The 16,559-nt window shown below is 38.0% G+C and overlaps 1 protein-coding gene across 1 annotated transcript; it reads left to right on the top strand.

Annotated features, from left to right (window-relative positions):
* Positions 1 to 526: 526 nt before the first annotated feature.
* On the top strand, positions 527 to 14,225 carry Smp_166060 (hypothetical protein; the record flags this gene model as incomplete). Its single annotated transcript, XM_018791669.1, has 3 exons — positions 527 to 571; positions 4,651 to 5,481; positions 13,983 to 14,225. The coding sequence occupies 3 exons, from the start codon at positions 527 to 529 to the stop codon at positions 14,223 to 14,225; spliced, it is 1,119 nt and encodes a 372-aa protein (XP_018645185.1).
* Positions 14,226 to 16,559: the final 2,334 nt, after the last annotated feature.

Here is a 16,559-nt window from a genome sequence, read left to right as displayed (position 1 = left end):
TGTGTTGGTAAGTAGCGAATATTTTCTTACCACTATCAACGGATCTAGTTTGCACACCATACTCAGTATTTACTGCATATCACTGGGGACGTTTTGGTCATAAATAAGTGATTTTCTAGTATTTGTACCGAGTTTCAGGGATTTTGAACTTTCGCGGTATTACTTTAGGCTGAAATTTCTCTGGTTCTCTGGCAAAATGTCCCAGAATTCCAGCTTCGATGATTTCTCTTCTGACTCTTAAATATTTCGGTCTCTGATATTTTGTAGTCTCTTTGAAAGCAAAAATAAAAATGTTAAACGTCTATCGTCATGAAATATCCAACTTTTCACTTTTCCTGTTATGAGAAGTAAAGTTTGAGTTTCGGTTTATCGAGTTAAAATAAGACTGCAAACTAAATTGTTTCTACTGTTATCAGTCCATTGGCGTACACTCAACTGCCACTCATAAGCTGAAGTAGTTAAATTTTGCTCCCTCGTTTAGTTTTGGTTGTTCGTACGAAAATGTTGAGTGTGTGTAGTTTTAGAAATGGAAGATTTAGTCAACGAGAATGTTGATGGCGAACTAAATGAAGTTAGGTGCTGTCAAAAATCTTCTGTAGTCGACAGTTCTCGTTTGATGAAATTGAAGTTACCCTAAGAAAAGTAGTCTAATGATGGATAACTATTTGATTTAGTTACTTGCCCCCATATTCCAGAGGAAAACTTATCACAGTACTTGAAACACTTTACTGTACACGTTGTGGTTGCTTTATGTATTTTACAGCTTCAAGATCAGCACCTGCGATCCGTAAAATGATGGAGTGCTTTTTTGACGTTGAAATTTTAAAACCTTGTTTTGTCAAAAGTCATCGTAAATATAAATGTTGGCCATTATTGAAAAAAAACTCCCTTGCTGTCACTCTCTAATCTGATTTTTCTTGCTCGTAGCACTACTTTTCTCTAAGCATCTCTATCGTTTAAGAGCTCCAGCAATTACACTCAAGGTCATTTTTAACGTAGGATATAATGCAGATGTCGATCTGCACAGATAGTAATGTTTCATCAAAAAATTGATGAATACCACCAAACTGAAAATCTTATTGTCTACACCATACTAGTGATCTCCACTGGATCGTCACGACAAACTGATTAAACCATCCAACCAAGACAACATTTGTGGTTGTAGTTGTCTCCATAGCTTTTCATCGTAATGGCAGTTCTGTGTACGTATATCGAATTACTATCCGCTCCATGTTCCCTCCACAGCTCAGGTAGGATGAGACCAATAAAGCTTAACGCACGCAAATCATCTATCCGTCCATACAGTTACTGAGTAATAATCTGCCTCGTAGGTAGACTAGGAATTCCTGGGGTGCTCATCCGATATAAACTATTTAGTACTCTGAGACGTTAAGTGGTAACTCAAAATGAACCAGTCGCATACATTTATTGACCTGTCGTGTTTTTAATCTCGGACATTTTGTTATCCGTCGCTTATCCTCATTTTCCAATCCGTATTTTCAAGCAAATCTTATAGCTCTCCATGCTTTGTTATTTTATGCTATTGAAAAGTGTGGCGACTGAAATGTGGGGCTCTTTTATATACGTTTGTCTAGTCCCTTACGAATTGTTTCAGTTTAATCATCGTACATGCTACCCAAAGAATCCTGATTGGTGTTTTTTCTAGCAAGATTTCTTTTCTACGGGGTGAGGTTGCCGACCTCATGGTCAACCCTTCTGCTTTACCCGGGTTTGAGACCGGCAGTAACTCTAGAAGAGCAACAGACCAAATTGCAACACTGCGGATAGTCGTCAAACAATCAGTTGAGTGGAATTCGTCACTATACATCAACTTCATTGACTATGACAACGCATTTGACAGTGTTGATAGGAGAACATTATGGAAACTTCTTTGATACTACAGTACAAAGTGGTGCATGAAGGACAGCTGACAGATGCATTTCCAGTAAGGACCGGATTCAGACAAGGCTTTATACTCTTCCCATTCCTCTTTCTTCTTGTGATTGACTGGATAATGAAAACCTCCACAGCTCACGGAAGGCACGGACTACAATGGACATTTCAGAATCAATTAGAGGATTTGGACTTCGCAGATGACCTAGCCATCCTATCTCATACGCACGAAAAATACAGACGAAGACAACTAATGAAGCAGCAGCCTGTGCATCAATAGGCCTCAACATACACGAAGGAAAAAGCAAGATTTTCAAATACAACACGGAAAACACCAACCCCAGCCACACTTGATGGCGAAACCCTGGAAGATGTAGAAACTTTTACGTATTGGGGAAGCATCATTGATAAACAAGGAGGATCGGATGCAGACGTAAAGGCGAGGATTGGCAAAGAAGGGACCGCATTCCTTCAATCGAAAAACATATGGAACTCAAATCAACTGTCAGCCAATATCAAAGTGAGAATCTTCAATACAAACGTCAAGACAGTCCTACTTTACGGAGCTGAAACGTAGAGAACTACTACAACCATCTTCAAGAAGATATTATTATTTATAAATAATTGTCTACGCAAGATACTCAATATCCGTTCACTGAATAACATCAGCAACAACCAAATATGGGAGAGAACAAACTAACTTTCATCTGAAGAGGAAATTAAGAAAAGACTATAGAAGTGGATAGCACATACATTACGGAAATCACCAATGTGCATCACGAGGCAAGCTCTAACTTGGAATCGTGAAGGGAAGCGGGAAAAGAGGAAGGTCAAAAAACACATGATGCCAGGAAATAGAAGCAGATATAAAAAGAATGAATAACAACTGCAAAGAATGCCCAGGACAGGGTTGGATGGAGAATATTGGTAGATATCCTATGCTCCTCCACGAGGTTTAACAGGCGTAAATAAGTACCTAAAGCAAAATGATATTAGTTGTTTCGCATTCTGCAATCATTTATTTATTTCAACACAAACATTAATACGAGGAGGCACCAAATAGATATGCGCCACATAAATTTAATGATTTGTGCGAGGGCTGGAATACTCCCCGGATGCTCAAACCGAAACAGGTGGTTCTCTTAGAAGGCCACTCACAGAGCCTTCGACATAAAGGTCTGATCCACAAGGCAGTGAAGAAACGTCAGAAGATGCAGTCCCATGGTAGCCGGTGACCAATAATCGGTTTAAACGCCATTTGTTCCCTCACGATCCTGGAGTCAATGTGCACCATTGGTTTGTAATCAGGGTTTTCCAACTCCCCTAGGTGAATCCTCCGTGTCCACCAACGCGGGTAAAGCGTCGAACATTCGTTTATCGTTCTTTCAATTTCGTAAACCACCCTCGCCGCTAGGAGGCAGTGAGTTTTTTTAATTCTATTTAAACACAAATATTGGTACAAAGGGGCACCAGATACATATGCGCCACACAAATCAAATGAGATTTGTGTGAGGGCTGTGATACTACCCAGGTGCCCAAACCGAAACAGGTGGTTTTCTTAGGGGGACACAACCCGTAGCCTTTGACCTAAAGTTCTAACCCACAAGGCAATGGAGCATCGTGAGGAGATGCAGTCCCATGGTAGCCGGTGACCAACAATAGGTTCATACGCCATTCGTTCCATCAGGATCCTGGAGCCCATGTGCACCATTGGTTTGGAATCAGTGTTTCCCAACTCCCCTAAGTGGACCCTCCGTGTCCACCAGCCGGGTTAAAGCGCAGAACATTCGCTTTTCGTCCTCTCACTTTCGTAAACAACACCCCTGATGTGAGAAGGCAGTGAGTAGGACTTCCCTGACAGAGGCTATATATTCGCGTGGCGATGTGAGAGCATTTCGAGAGGGAGAGCAGACTCTCCGCACTCTTGGCCGTACCAGGGCATTTGGGGGCAGTGAGTAGGATTTCCCTGACAGTGGTTGTATGCATGTGGCCATATGAGAGCGTTTCAAGAGAGAGAAAGAGTTGACTCTCTCCACTCTCGGCCGTGCCAGGTTTTTTGGGGACTTTCTGAAAGCAAATCCAACTCCCAAAATTTAAGTAACTCCAATCTGTTAAACTATTATGCCTAGAGAGTTCTGGGTCTATTAAGTCAAAACCAACAACTCTCTTTTACCATCATTAGCGCAACTAGTACTCGAAATCCCTTACCGTTCAACATACTAGTTCTCTCTCTCTGTACTACTGTGGTGTGACAAATGAAGTGGATTCATATGAATCCCAGATTCTACGTTTATTTTAATTGACTGACCGCTCCATGTTACAGTTCATGTAAGTTATAGACTTCACAGTTTTGCTGAGCGCTTTAAGGCCTGTTATCAGTCTGTAAAAGGTTAGTGGTCTATCGTCGATATTAGTAGCGTTTTTCCTGCAATCAATAGAATAATTTTTAAGGTTAGTATCTTTTTTCTGCTTGCCATGAATTTTTTCCATCATTTCCTTCATAACTACAACAGTTGTTTCTTCCATAAATTCATAATCCAGAGCTTCATTTCCAACTCACAGAAATACTCAGTGACCACCACGTATAACGAAATATTTGTATGAAAAATGTTATCTTTTTATCATAGAAAAATCTTTCATTTGATTAGTGAATTTGTGTTTGTACTTTTTTAGTCATTTAACTATAAGGTACTTCATAGATTTTCTCTTGTTTTTCAAACCCTAATTCTCAATAACTTTCTCCTTTGCTCACTTCAGGCTACTGATAATCCACGACAATCTTCCACTTGTTTGGAATCAGTTTCTGTTAATGATAAAACTGAAGTACATGTTGGAAGTCTTGGTTTAGGAACAGCTTTAGCCGTTGCTTATGATCTATGCAGTGATACTGGAATTGTGAATCAGTTCAATACCAATGCTAATTTATGTGCTTCAAATTCTCAACTAGCCAATTTCCTTTCATTATCTGCAATCAAATCACCGACTTCACAATTTTCAACTCATTGTCGTGGTACATCTTTATCTGATCAACATACATATAATATTTATTCTAATTATTTTACAAATAATTCATTATGGACATTACAACATTCTGACAGTTACTTAACTCCTATCTCATCTGCATCTACAATATTTGATAGTTCTAATTCAATAAAATCACCCACAAATGATAATGATCATTCCAAATCTATTTCTTCCACTTGTGATTTCTCAAATAAAAGTAATTATTTACCTCATGTCACTCTTGCTAGTAGTGTATGCCAACCAAATGATTTAGTTTGTACAATTGGAAATATGATTGATGGTCCTTATAATAGTAATAATAATAATAATCACAATAATATTGATACTAGTTCACATGTTTCTAATTTACCTCTTGTATCGAATGGACAGAAGATTAATCTAGATAATGCAGATAATGAATGTATAAGTATTAATCAAGGAATTACATCAAATAATTATGACAATAATAATATTGTTTTGAAAGAAACGACCGATACAAATCATGTTACTTCATCATCCTCTGCTTCTATTGATGACAGTTTATATCAATTATCTGAGGAAGAAATGAAAGAAATAGATACATCAGTGAGTTTTTTTCTTCGTTTTATCTATATAGCTTAGGAGATCTTTTAAAAAGATCTTACTATTTTACGTCTGTACTCCACAGGCTTTTATCTAAAAAGAAACGCGTAATTATACCCTTTCTGGTTTTGATGTTGAAGCTAAGATTTTTTAAGCTAAACAGATGAATTAGGAAAGTCAGTCAGTCATCTACAACGTAGGACCAGGCACATATATGCATCGGTCTAAGTTGCCATACCTCGTTAGCACAACAACATGAACACCGGATTCATAGAAATAGTTAATTTAGTGGTGGTGGTAGTATATAAAAGAAAGACTGTATATAAGGATATAGTACAGAAAGAAAGATAGATATGAAGCAATTTTAATCTCAAGGTTTAAGGGTGTATACACCTACGCCATTGTGGTCGATTCTGAGCTATGTCACCTAGAGTCTCCAACTATTGGTTACGATAGTCACGCGGACCCCAACCAAGTAGTCTGCATCTGCCAACATGGCTCACACTAGAAGTTAGTGACTTCAAGCACTGATACCACTTTTTGGTTTGACCGCCCCTAACTCTTTTCCAACCATCCCCAATACTAGTCAGCATTGCGCGTCGTGGTAATCGGTGTTCAGGCATACGTAACGTGTGGCCCAACCATCTCCGTCGATGAAGATTCATGACCACATCAACTGATTTACCATCATTCCCTAATACCCTGTGTCTAACCTCACTATTAGGAAAATAGTTCACAATGTATTTAACTAATCATTATTGAATGTCACCATATAATAACATATTTTCCAGTGTAGAGACTGAAGTAAAGAACATCTGTGCTAGACTTTACTTTGAATACGACTTGAATCTAAGCCATATAATCTCTTTTTGTTTAGTCTGTGCATTATACTATTGCAGTTAGTTTGGTCATAACACCTTGTCACACTTTAAAATAATGCAAGTCATGAATCAGAAAAACATGATAACAATCTACATCATTGATCGTCCTACATTTTATTCGCATACTATTTCACAGAATTAATTTTAAGATACTATTCAAAATCCTTTTAGATTTCTTCCGTCTAAACATATTTCAGACATATTCTACTTATTTAAAAACGAGAGATATTAGATATACTCAACAAGCGTGTCCTCGATATCTTATTTTGATTGTGTTACTACATCTCACCATTTATTTTGCAATTCAACCGGTAACTTAATTCATTACAGATTCTAAATTATACCGAAGTCTTACCACATAGACTATTTATATATTTATTTCAACATATAAATATTGGTACAAGGAAGCACCAGATACATATGCGCCGCACAAATCTAATGAGATTAGTGTGAGGGCTGTGATACTGCCCAGGTGCCCAAACGGAAGCAGGTGGTTTTCTTAGGGGGCCACACCCCGAGCCTTTGACCTAAAGGTCTAATCCACAAGGCAGTGGAGCATTGTAGTATTGTTTGTTTGGATCTTCCCATTGATGTTTCAAGAACTGCAACTGGTCAGTCTCTAATTGAAATATGTGCATACTGTGCGTATTGCCTCGATATAGCCTAAATTCACAAGCATGGTAAGCAAAGATGGATAGTGGCTAACAGTGGAATCCAGGATGCGCGTTTCGTCCTATTTGGGACTGGTCAGCTGGATGTACCTGCATCTCAGAGTTGATGTATACTCTGGGACTCGAACCCAGTACCTTTCGCTTCAAACGCCATCGCGTTATCCCAGAGTGAACATCAACTCTGAGATGCAGGTACATCCAGCTGACCAGTCCCAAATAGGACGAAACGCGCATCCTGGATTCCACTGCTAGCCACTATCCATCTTTGCTTACCATGCTTAGGTATTTTTTATTTAAATTAATGACCCAAGAAGTTGATATTATCATTTATGTTTTTTTTAGTTTATGTGTGTACATATGATACTCTGGTTTCTCTTTTTATTCCATTTATTTATTTTACAAATATTTTTGTCAACATAATTTTTGCCCCCAAATGCCCTGGTACGGCCGAGAGTGGGGAGAGTCTACTCTCCCTCTCGAAATGCTCGCACATGGCCAGCGAATATATAGCCTCTGCCAGGGAAGTCCTACTCACTGCCTTCTCGTGGCGGGGGTGTTGTTTACGAAAGTGAGAGGACGAAAAGCGAATGTCCGGCGCTTTAACCGGGTTGGTGGACACGGAGGGTCCACCTAGGGGAGTTGGAAAACCCTGATTCCAAACCAATGGTGCACATGGGCTCCAGTATCCTGATGGAACGAATGGCGGACGAACCTGTCATTGGTCAACGGCTACCATGGGACTGCATCTCCTCACGATGCTCCATTGCCTTGTGGATCAGACCTTTTGGTCAAAGGCTCGGGGTGTGGCCCCCTAAGAAAACCACCTGCTTCGGTTTGGGCACCCGGGCAGTATCACAGCCCACACACACAAATAGTGTGGCGCATATGTACCTGGTGCCCTTTTGTACCAATATATATGTGTTTAAATAAATAATAAATAACTCGATTGAGTCATCATAATGAGCAACCCTGACCATCACCTCAGGTTAAAAGCTACGGTCAAGGTTTTCGTGTACTTCTTAGGATGAAATGGAATTCTCTTTCTAGTAATTACAAATCGTTTTTAAGTGACAGTATTCATTGTTAAAAAATATTAGACATGTCCCAGAATACAAGTCAATGGCAATTCTATCATAGTTTTCTTCTAGATTGTTCATAATGAGATAAGCTTCCTCAACTGAAAAAAAGACTTTTCTGGGACTTTACTTATATTCATTATTACATACTCCTATTATTTATTTATTTATTTATTTATTTATCGACCGTACTGCCTTCACTCCTTAAATCTCTTTACAATATCTCCACGTCGCTTATGAAGCATCTTTTATTGATCTGTTACACCTGGATATATGTGCTCTGAATAAACACCCTTGAATGGATCTAGACTTGAATGCATAAATATGCATTATTTACGTATATCTATTTACCTACTTTGCCGAAAGCAAGTATCCTCATTCAACTTTAAATGGCATTTTTATGATGTTTAGTGATACAAATATCTAACTGCCCAAAAAAGTAAGTTTAATGGGATTCTAACTTGTGTCCACGAATAATTTAACGAATAGGCCTTCACTCTAAATGCACATACAACTATTTTTTTTGCTGTGTTATTGCTTCTATTAATAGAAAACTAGTTATTCCTGTTTAAAACTCAATAATCTTTGACAAAATTTACGTATTAGGGTGTGAATAACATATGTCGCTTAATGAATACGAAACTTTCACTATATGGACCAAATTTCGAATATCCAACCGACTTAATAGAAATCGACATTACAAATCATTGTTGAACAATCAATTCAATGGAACTCGTCACCCTACATCAACTTCCTTGATTATGAGAAAGCGTTTCACAGTATGGTTAAAAGAACCTTATGGAACCTCCTTCAACACTATGGTGTGAGTAGCTGAGAAAATCGTCAACATCGTCGTTGCTAGCTCTTCCACATATTTCTGCTTGTCGGCTTTAATGCTCTTTTTCACTTGCTTGTTTGCTTCTGCGTACTCTGTTTTTGCCTTGACTTTTTCTGCTCGTGTTTGACTGTTGTTAATTACTGTTTTCTTGTCCTTCCTTTCTTTAATCTTGTCCAGGGTTTATGTAGAGATCCATTACTTATGATGATGTTTCTTGCGACCCAGAACCTCCTGACACGTTGTAGTGCTTGTTTAATCCGTTTCCAGTTATCATCCATCATAGTTTCTTCTGGTTTGAGTAGATCTTGTAAGGCTTGGAACCTGTTGTTGAGAGTTATCTTGAATTCGTTGAGTTTGTTAGCATCTCGAAGGAAGGCTGTATTGAACTTTTGTAATGCTGTCCCCCCAGTTGTCCAATGCCTCTTTAGCTTCAGTTTCATCTTGGCCATAACCAGGTGGTGATCTCATGCTATGTCAAGTTCTCTCCTGGTTCTCACATTGTCCTTTGGAATATTTGTTGATGCAAATATGATCTATCTGGTTCTCTGTGGTGTGGTCCGGTGAGATCCATGCCCAACCCTCCTCCTTTACCCGGGCTTGGGAGCGTCAGTAACTCTAGAAGAGCTACAGGCGGATTGCTGTGATAAAATTTCCATCTGATCTGTTTAAGTCTAAACTAGAATCATATTTTGTACTTCTTATATTCAATTATTATGTTTAGGAAATGCTTTAGCTGTAATAGTAAATAACTATTTATCTCTTCAATATTTCTGTATGATTTTCGCGACTGAATTAAGGCCAAAGTGGTTTAGGTTACAAACCACACTGCTCTACTAGCTGCGTTATGCATTTCAGCTGCAAAGCGATTGTCGATTTCATTGCACCTACTGATAAGAATTATAATTTTGAGAAAAAATAGTTGAAACACGGGTTTTTAGATTATTAAGTCCCAATGACATATTTTATTTATTTATTTAAACACACAAATATTGGTACAAATGGGTACCAGACACATATGCGCCACACAAATCAAATGAGATTTGTGTGAGGGCTATGATACTGCCCAGGTGCCCAAACTGAAGCAGGTGGTTTTCTTAAGTGACCACACCCGTAGCCTTTGACCTAAAATCTGATCCACAAGGCAGTGGAGCATCATGAGGAGATGCAGTCCCATGGTAGTCGGTGACCAACAATTGGTTCATACCCCATTCGTTCCCTCAGGATACTGTAGCCCATGTACACCATTGGTTTGGAATAATGGTTTTACAACTTCCCTAGACGGACTCACCGTGTCCACTAACCCGGTTAAAGCACCGGACATTCGCTTTTCATCCCCTCGCTTTCGTGAACAACACCCTATCCCGCCACAAGAAGGCAGTTAGTAGGACTTCCCTGGTAGAGGTTATATTACGCATAGCCATGTGAGAGTATTTCGAGAGGGAGAGCGGACTCTCCTTTCTCTCGGCCGTACCAGGGCATTTGGGGGCAATGACATATTACTTGTTCTCCTATAACTACTATGTCGTTTGGATTGTTTATCGACATAATCCAGTCAGTCTATATTATATAGAAGATTACATATTCCATTAGGAATTTGCTTGAAAAGCGGTTGTTGTACTATAAAAACATCAGGTTGGTGCCAGGAATTTAAGGGTTAGTAGCTTTAAGGGGTATCTGTAGCAAACTAGACTTTACGAAGTATGACTTAAGCGACACTTATCTAGGTTTTTAATAATTTGCTTTACATTTGATAGCAAGCTAAATACTGAATGAAGTTAACAGCACACTTCATGCCAAATAATGGATTCCTCTCTTTCATGAACCTATCGTACTGAACGGAATTAATCATGGGAGCTTGTTATAAACAATATGCTGAACTTTACAACTATCTTAAATATAAAGAAAATGACTCTTCAGCAATTGCTTAGTTATAATTGATGTATAATAAACATTTTTAGTAATTAGGTTACCTTCTCTTGCAATTACACTTAACTTTTTTATTTATTTAACCATAAATTACATTCATTTTCAACCAAAATAGTAATCAGCTGATCTTGTGTAGTTATAAATTTTCATGTTTGATTGTACAAATTGTTAAGATGTATCATCATATGATATAATGACGGAAATTGTGTGTTTATTTTTATCATTACTTGAATTGAGTATGTAGATCTCCATCAAAGATTAATAATAATGAAGAATAATTACTACTGGAAAAATTACTCTTGCTTCAATGCTCATTCGGACAAATTATATTTACAATCATATAACATTTGTTTTTATTTAATTTATGCTAGTTCGATTATGTACTCCTCTTTATTCTCATTTTCCGTATCTTATTTTTTGACTTGCACCCAAATGGCCTGGTACGGCCAAGAGTGGGGAGAATTCGCTCTCCCTCTCGAAATGTTATCACATGGCCATGCGTATATAGCCTCTGCCAGGAAAGTCCTACTAACTGCGTTTTCGTGGTAGGGGTGTTGTTTACAAAATTGAGAAGACGAAAAGCGAATGTCCGGCGCTTTAACCGGGTTGGTGGACACGGTGAGTCTACCTAGGGGAGTTGGAAAACCCTGATTCCAAACCAATGATGCACATGGGCCTTAGGATCCTAAGAAAACAAAAGTAGCATATGAACCGATCGTTGGTCACCGGCTATCATGGGACTGCATCTCCTTATGATGCTCCATTGCCTTGTGGGTTAGAACTTTAGGTCAAAGGCTACGGGTTGTGTCCCCATAAGAAAACCACCTGTTTCGGTTTGGGCACCTGGGCAGTATCACAGCCCTCACAAAAATCAAATGAGATTTGTGAGGCGCATATGTATCTGGTGCCCCTTTGTACCAATATTTATGTGTTTAAATAAAAATAAATACATTTTTCGACTTATACAGCAGTTCTTCCATTATAGAAACCCTGTCCCATCTAAACGATCTCAAGTCATCGACTAGTTGAAACTCGAATGAAACAGTCTTTCCAAAGCCACGTATACGATTCTAACTGACCTCCAACGTTCGCACACTGATGTAGATCGGACAACAGATAAGGTTGGCTATATCTTCAGAAAGTCTTAATATTGATGTCTGTTGTATATTCGAGACCCGTATTCAAAACCCTAGTGAAGTACAATAAATTCACTCTCTATCTGTCACTTCGGAAAGCTTGTTTCATGTGTGTTTACCCGGGAACCCTGTGGCATCTTCATCTGGTTTTTCTGGCGTTGGTGTCGCACTAAACGCTAGAGCTGGTCGAATCTACAACGCATTGGCAAGAGCAGTCTTGCTCTATGCTTGTGAAACTTGACCTCTCTGAGTTGGGGATGTTAGACGACTCTCTGTGTTTGATTATCGTTGTCTCCGACAGATTGTTCATCCAGTGGCAACACCATGTTAGTAATGCAAATGTTCGGCATTGTGTGTTCGGGCACATCGACGATAATTTAATTGGTGTCACTATATTGAAACATTGACTTCGGTGGCTTGTACATGTTCTACAAATGTCGTCCCAGAGAATTTCACGTGGTGCATTATTTACCGACTCTGGGACTGATTGGAAAAAGCAGAGAGAGGTGGTCAGTGTAGGGTGAAAGAAAGTTGTACAGGACTGGCTTCTGTTGATCCTTCACGACTCCTTGGTTGGGGTTCAAGAGATGGTGCAACACAATGACTTGAGACGTTATCAGATTCAGACATGACTCAAAATAGAAGCCAAGCCAGTAGCAATCCTACTGTAACTGTGTTTTACTTTCTTCATAAAAAATGAACGTGATTTCTTTAACTGGAAGAACTCTCTCTGACTGTTATTTTGCTAATTGAACTCTCTCTCTTCCGTTATTATTATTTTACTCTCATACACTGATTTCTGTTCGTTGTTGTTCTCTTTTTTCTTATATACACCTTACATTCTCTATCTCTTCACAGCCTTATTGTTATTGTGTGGCGCATATGTATTTAATGCCCCTTTGTACTGATGTTTATGTTCAAAAAAATGATTACTAAGATTATTGGCAATATTTCTCTTCATTGTCTTTAATAATCTGAAAAGTAATAATAATAATCCAACTATTATTATTATTATCTGAACACATAAATATTGGTATAGACGGGTACCAGATACATATGCGCCACACAAATCTTATTTGATTTATGTGAGGGCTGTGATACTGCCCAGGTGCCCAGACCGAAGCAGGTGGTTTTCTTAGAAGGCCACTCACGGAGCCTTTGACCTAAAGATCTGATTCACAAGGCAGTAAAGCATCGTAAGGAGATGCAGTCCCATGGTAGCCGGTGACCAACAATAAGTTCATACGCCATTTGTTCTCTCAGGATACTGGAGTCCATGCTCACCGTTGGTTTGGAATCAGGGTTTCCCAACTCCCCTAGGTGGACTCACCGTGTCCACCAACCCGGTTAAAGCGCCAGACATTCTCTTTTCTTCCTCTCAATTTCTTAAACAACACCCCTGATGTGAGAAAGCAGTGAGTAAGACTTCCCTGACAGAGGCTATATACGCGTGGTCATGTGACAGCATTTCGAGAGAGAGTGAGAGAGAGTTGATTCTCACTACTCTCGGCCGTACCAGGGCATTTGGAGGCCGACGCATAATCAATGTACAAGCTTATGTACTTAATATTAGTCTACGTACTATTTATACATAAGCTAACCGCCTTATTGCTATTCGAGTGCTTAACTCAATAGTTGAATATCATAGTGTGTTCTAATCACTAAATTAATCATAAAATGATACAGCAAACTATAATCATTTATTAATTGTATAACAATCTACTTAAACTACCGTTTTTGTTTAAAATATAAAAAAAAACTCAGATGGGAACACGTTTGATAAGAGTTATGAGATTAAGAGGTCCCGTGTGTACTTTTAAAGTGTTTCATATTAAAATCATGTGCTCACTGCTCTTTTTTATAATACAAACAATTGGTAGCAGTTATTCACTGATGGTTTTGTTCTTTGATTGAATGAAATATCAACGTTTTTGGACAATATAGTCTTCTTCTTATTCTTCTTCTTGGTAATCTAGCTTACAACAAATGCCGATCTCATGGCTAGTCGTCAATGGAAATATTATATTGAGACAAATGAATGGACACGTGCTACATGTGCATTGATGGCATGTTTATTTACTAGAGATCAAATGGCTAATTCAACTGTTTTAGGTCGTGGCGGTTCACAACGTGCTCGTCTTCCAAGTAATTTAGTTGCCTATGTTGTCAGTAAGTTTTTGTCTTTTTATATTTTGTTGTTCATTTTTATAATTGGTTGACTTTTTAGTGACCCTATAACTGACTTCAGTTAGATTGTACGATGATTTTTATTGAAATATACATTTCGGCTACCATCGTACATAATTACTGACTTAATTCACGTTAGGAAATAACAGAATAAAGCAAGTTAGATACGAGGATAAACTTTAAATTCGTATATTTTGCACACTCATTGATCCGGACAGACAATCGGAGAAGCGAAGTGAACAAAGCGAAGCGGAGGATGTCGTTGAGAAATGGAAAACAAAGCGATGCGCAGCGGAGAAGGCGAGTGAGCCAACCCGATTTGACTAAGAGTAACTCAATATTTATAACCAGACAAAAAATAAGTTACAGACATGTAATCAATAGGGTAAGCAATTAACAGACATACGATCATATAACAATAGTCAGGGTTAATAAGTGAATAAATGACAAGGTCAAAATGTGGCTTGAGAAGAATGAATATATTGGTCTATTCAGATGCTAGAATACCCTTTGTTGGCTTGATATAGTGTACCAGCCTCTACAACTTAGTTAATATTGAGATCATCAGTTGATAAAACCTTTAGGCACTAGACAACTGTTTCGTCTTATTATGTGGCTCCTCCAATGTTACACACTTACAACTTTTATGTAGACTGGAACCAATGTAAATTTTAAAAGTAGTTTATCTATCATTAAGAAAAACCGTTTAAAATGACGAATATACCATTATATGGTAACTTATTCAATAATAATTACTTAAATACGTTAACATAGATAATGTGAACTGTATTTTCTGACTCATCTTTATATATATATATATACCTTGGAAGTCCCAAGTTTTTACTTGATACTAGTCGGAACTTGCCAGCCAAATCCAGCATCTCCAAACACCGACTGTAGTCATCAAGCTGATCTCAACCAGTTAGTTTGGACGTACTCACATAAGTTAGTTCACTAGTCAATTACCTCATGAATTGATGTCACGCATTGTTTTGGTCGCATTTAAGTTTCTTCCAATTTCCTCCTACATCAGCTATAATCATCTGTCTAAGTAGACAGTGGTTAGACATACTTGGCATATTTCCTAACCACCATAGTCAATTCTCTTTGTTTTAGGGCATTTATAAACGACTAGTGTTATGGTCAAAAAATTTACCGATGATCTGTTAGCGCATTTCCTATTCTTGATTACTTATATACTCGTTACATATGCGTTACTTACGCCTGTTACCCTTCATGGTGGAGCATAAGCCACACACCAGCATTCTCCATCCAACCCTGTCCTGGGCAGTTCGTTCCAGTTATCACTCATCCTTTTCATATCTGCTTCTATTTCCCGGTGCAATGTGTTCTTTGACCTTCCTCTTTTCCGCTTCCCTTCCGGATTCACAGGTATATTTCATTTATAATTCCTGAATATCTACAATATCATACTGTATATTTTTACCTATCCATATATAAAGAATTCAATCATCTGGAGGTAATTAATGTTCATTTAAAGTATCTTATTAATAAATAAAATCTAGTTTCAATGTCTCATTCTTATTGATTACCTTTAAACATTAATTATATAAATAATTATGCATATAGATACATTTCTATTTAATTGACTAATTGATGTCTATTAAGGAAGTATAAATAATTAATGTAATTAAATGATCTTATTATTTGTTTTCTAAATGTTCTTAATTGAATGTGTGATCATACCACCATAATTCAATACTTATGTATGTTACCCCTCGTGAAGGAGCATAGGTCGCCTACCAGCACTCTCTATCCAACCCTGTTCTGAATAATCCTTTCCAGTTGTTATTCAGCCTTTTCATGTCTACTTCCAATTCCCGACGTAGTGTTTTCTTCGGCCTTCCTCTTTTCCGTTTCCCTTCAGAACTCCAAGTTTACGCTTACCTCGTGATGCAGTTTGGTGATTTTCATAATGTAGGCTGGTATTATTTCATCACTGAAGTTCTAGTTGACTTCTTAGTGTTATTTACATACGGATTTTATTGAGTTTGAAGCTTCTGGTCTCTATTCACCAAGATAGGTACATACTCCTGACTAAAGAAAAGATGACTATTTTGTAGTTCATTTGATAAAGTGAAACAGTAGTTTAATGACTAAACCATACTTTCATTCATTAAGTTTTAACAGAAAGGTTTTTTTTTGGAGATTTAGTATTTTCATAGTTGAAAGCGTGAGTCAATTGAAGCTAAACTATCAGGGAAAACCTGGAAGCACTGGACTCACACTTTCAACTATGAAAATACTAAATCTCCACAAAAAACCCCTTCTGATAATAATAATCATATGCTCACTAGTGACTGACTTTAAGAGGTAAATCCAGGAGTTCTAGTGAGAAGCAGTGA

This window comes from Schistosoma mansoni (assembly GCF_000237925.1).
Source record: "Schistosoma mansoni, WGS project CABG00000000 data, chromosome 1 unplaced supercontig 0135, strain Puerto Rico, whole genome shotgun sequence".
Lineage (NCBI taxonomy): Eukaryota > Metazoa > Platyhelminthes > Trematoda > Strigeidida > Schistosomatidae > Schistosoma > Schistosoma mansoni.
The sequence above is the reverse complement of the archived record's forward strand: the minus strand, read 5'-3'. Positions and strand labels throughout refer to the sequence as shown.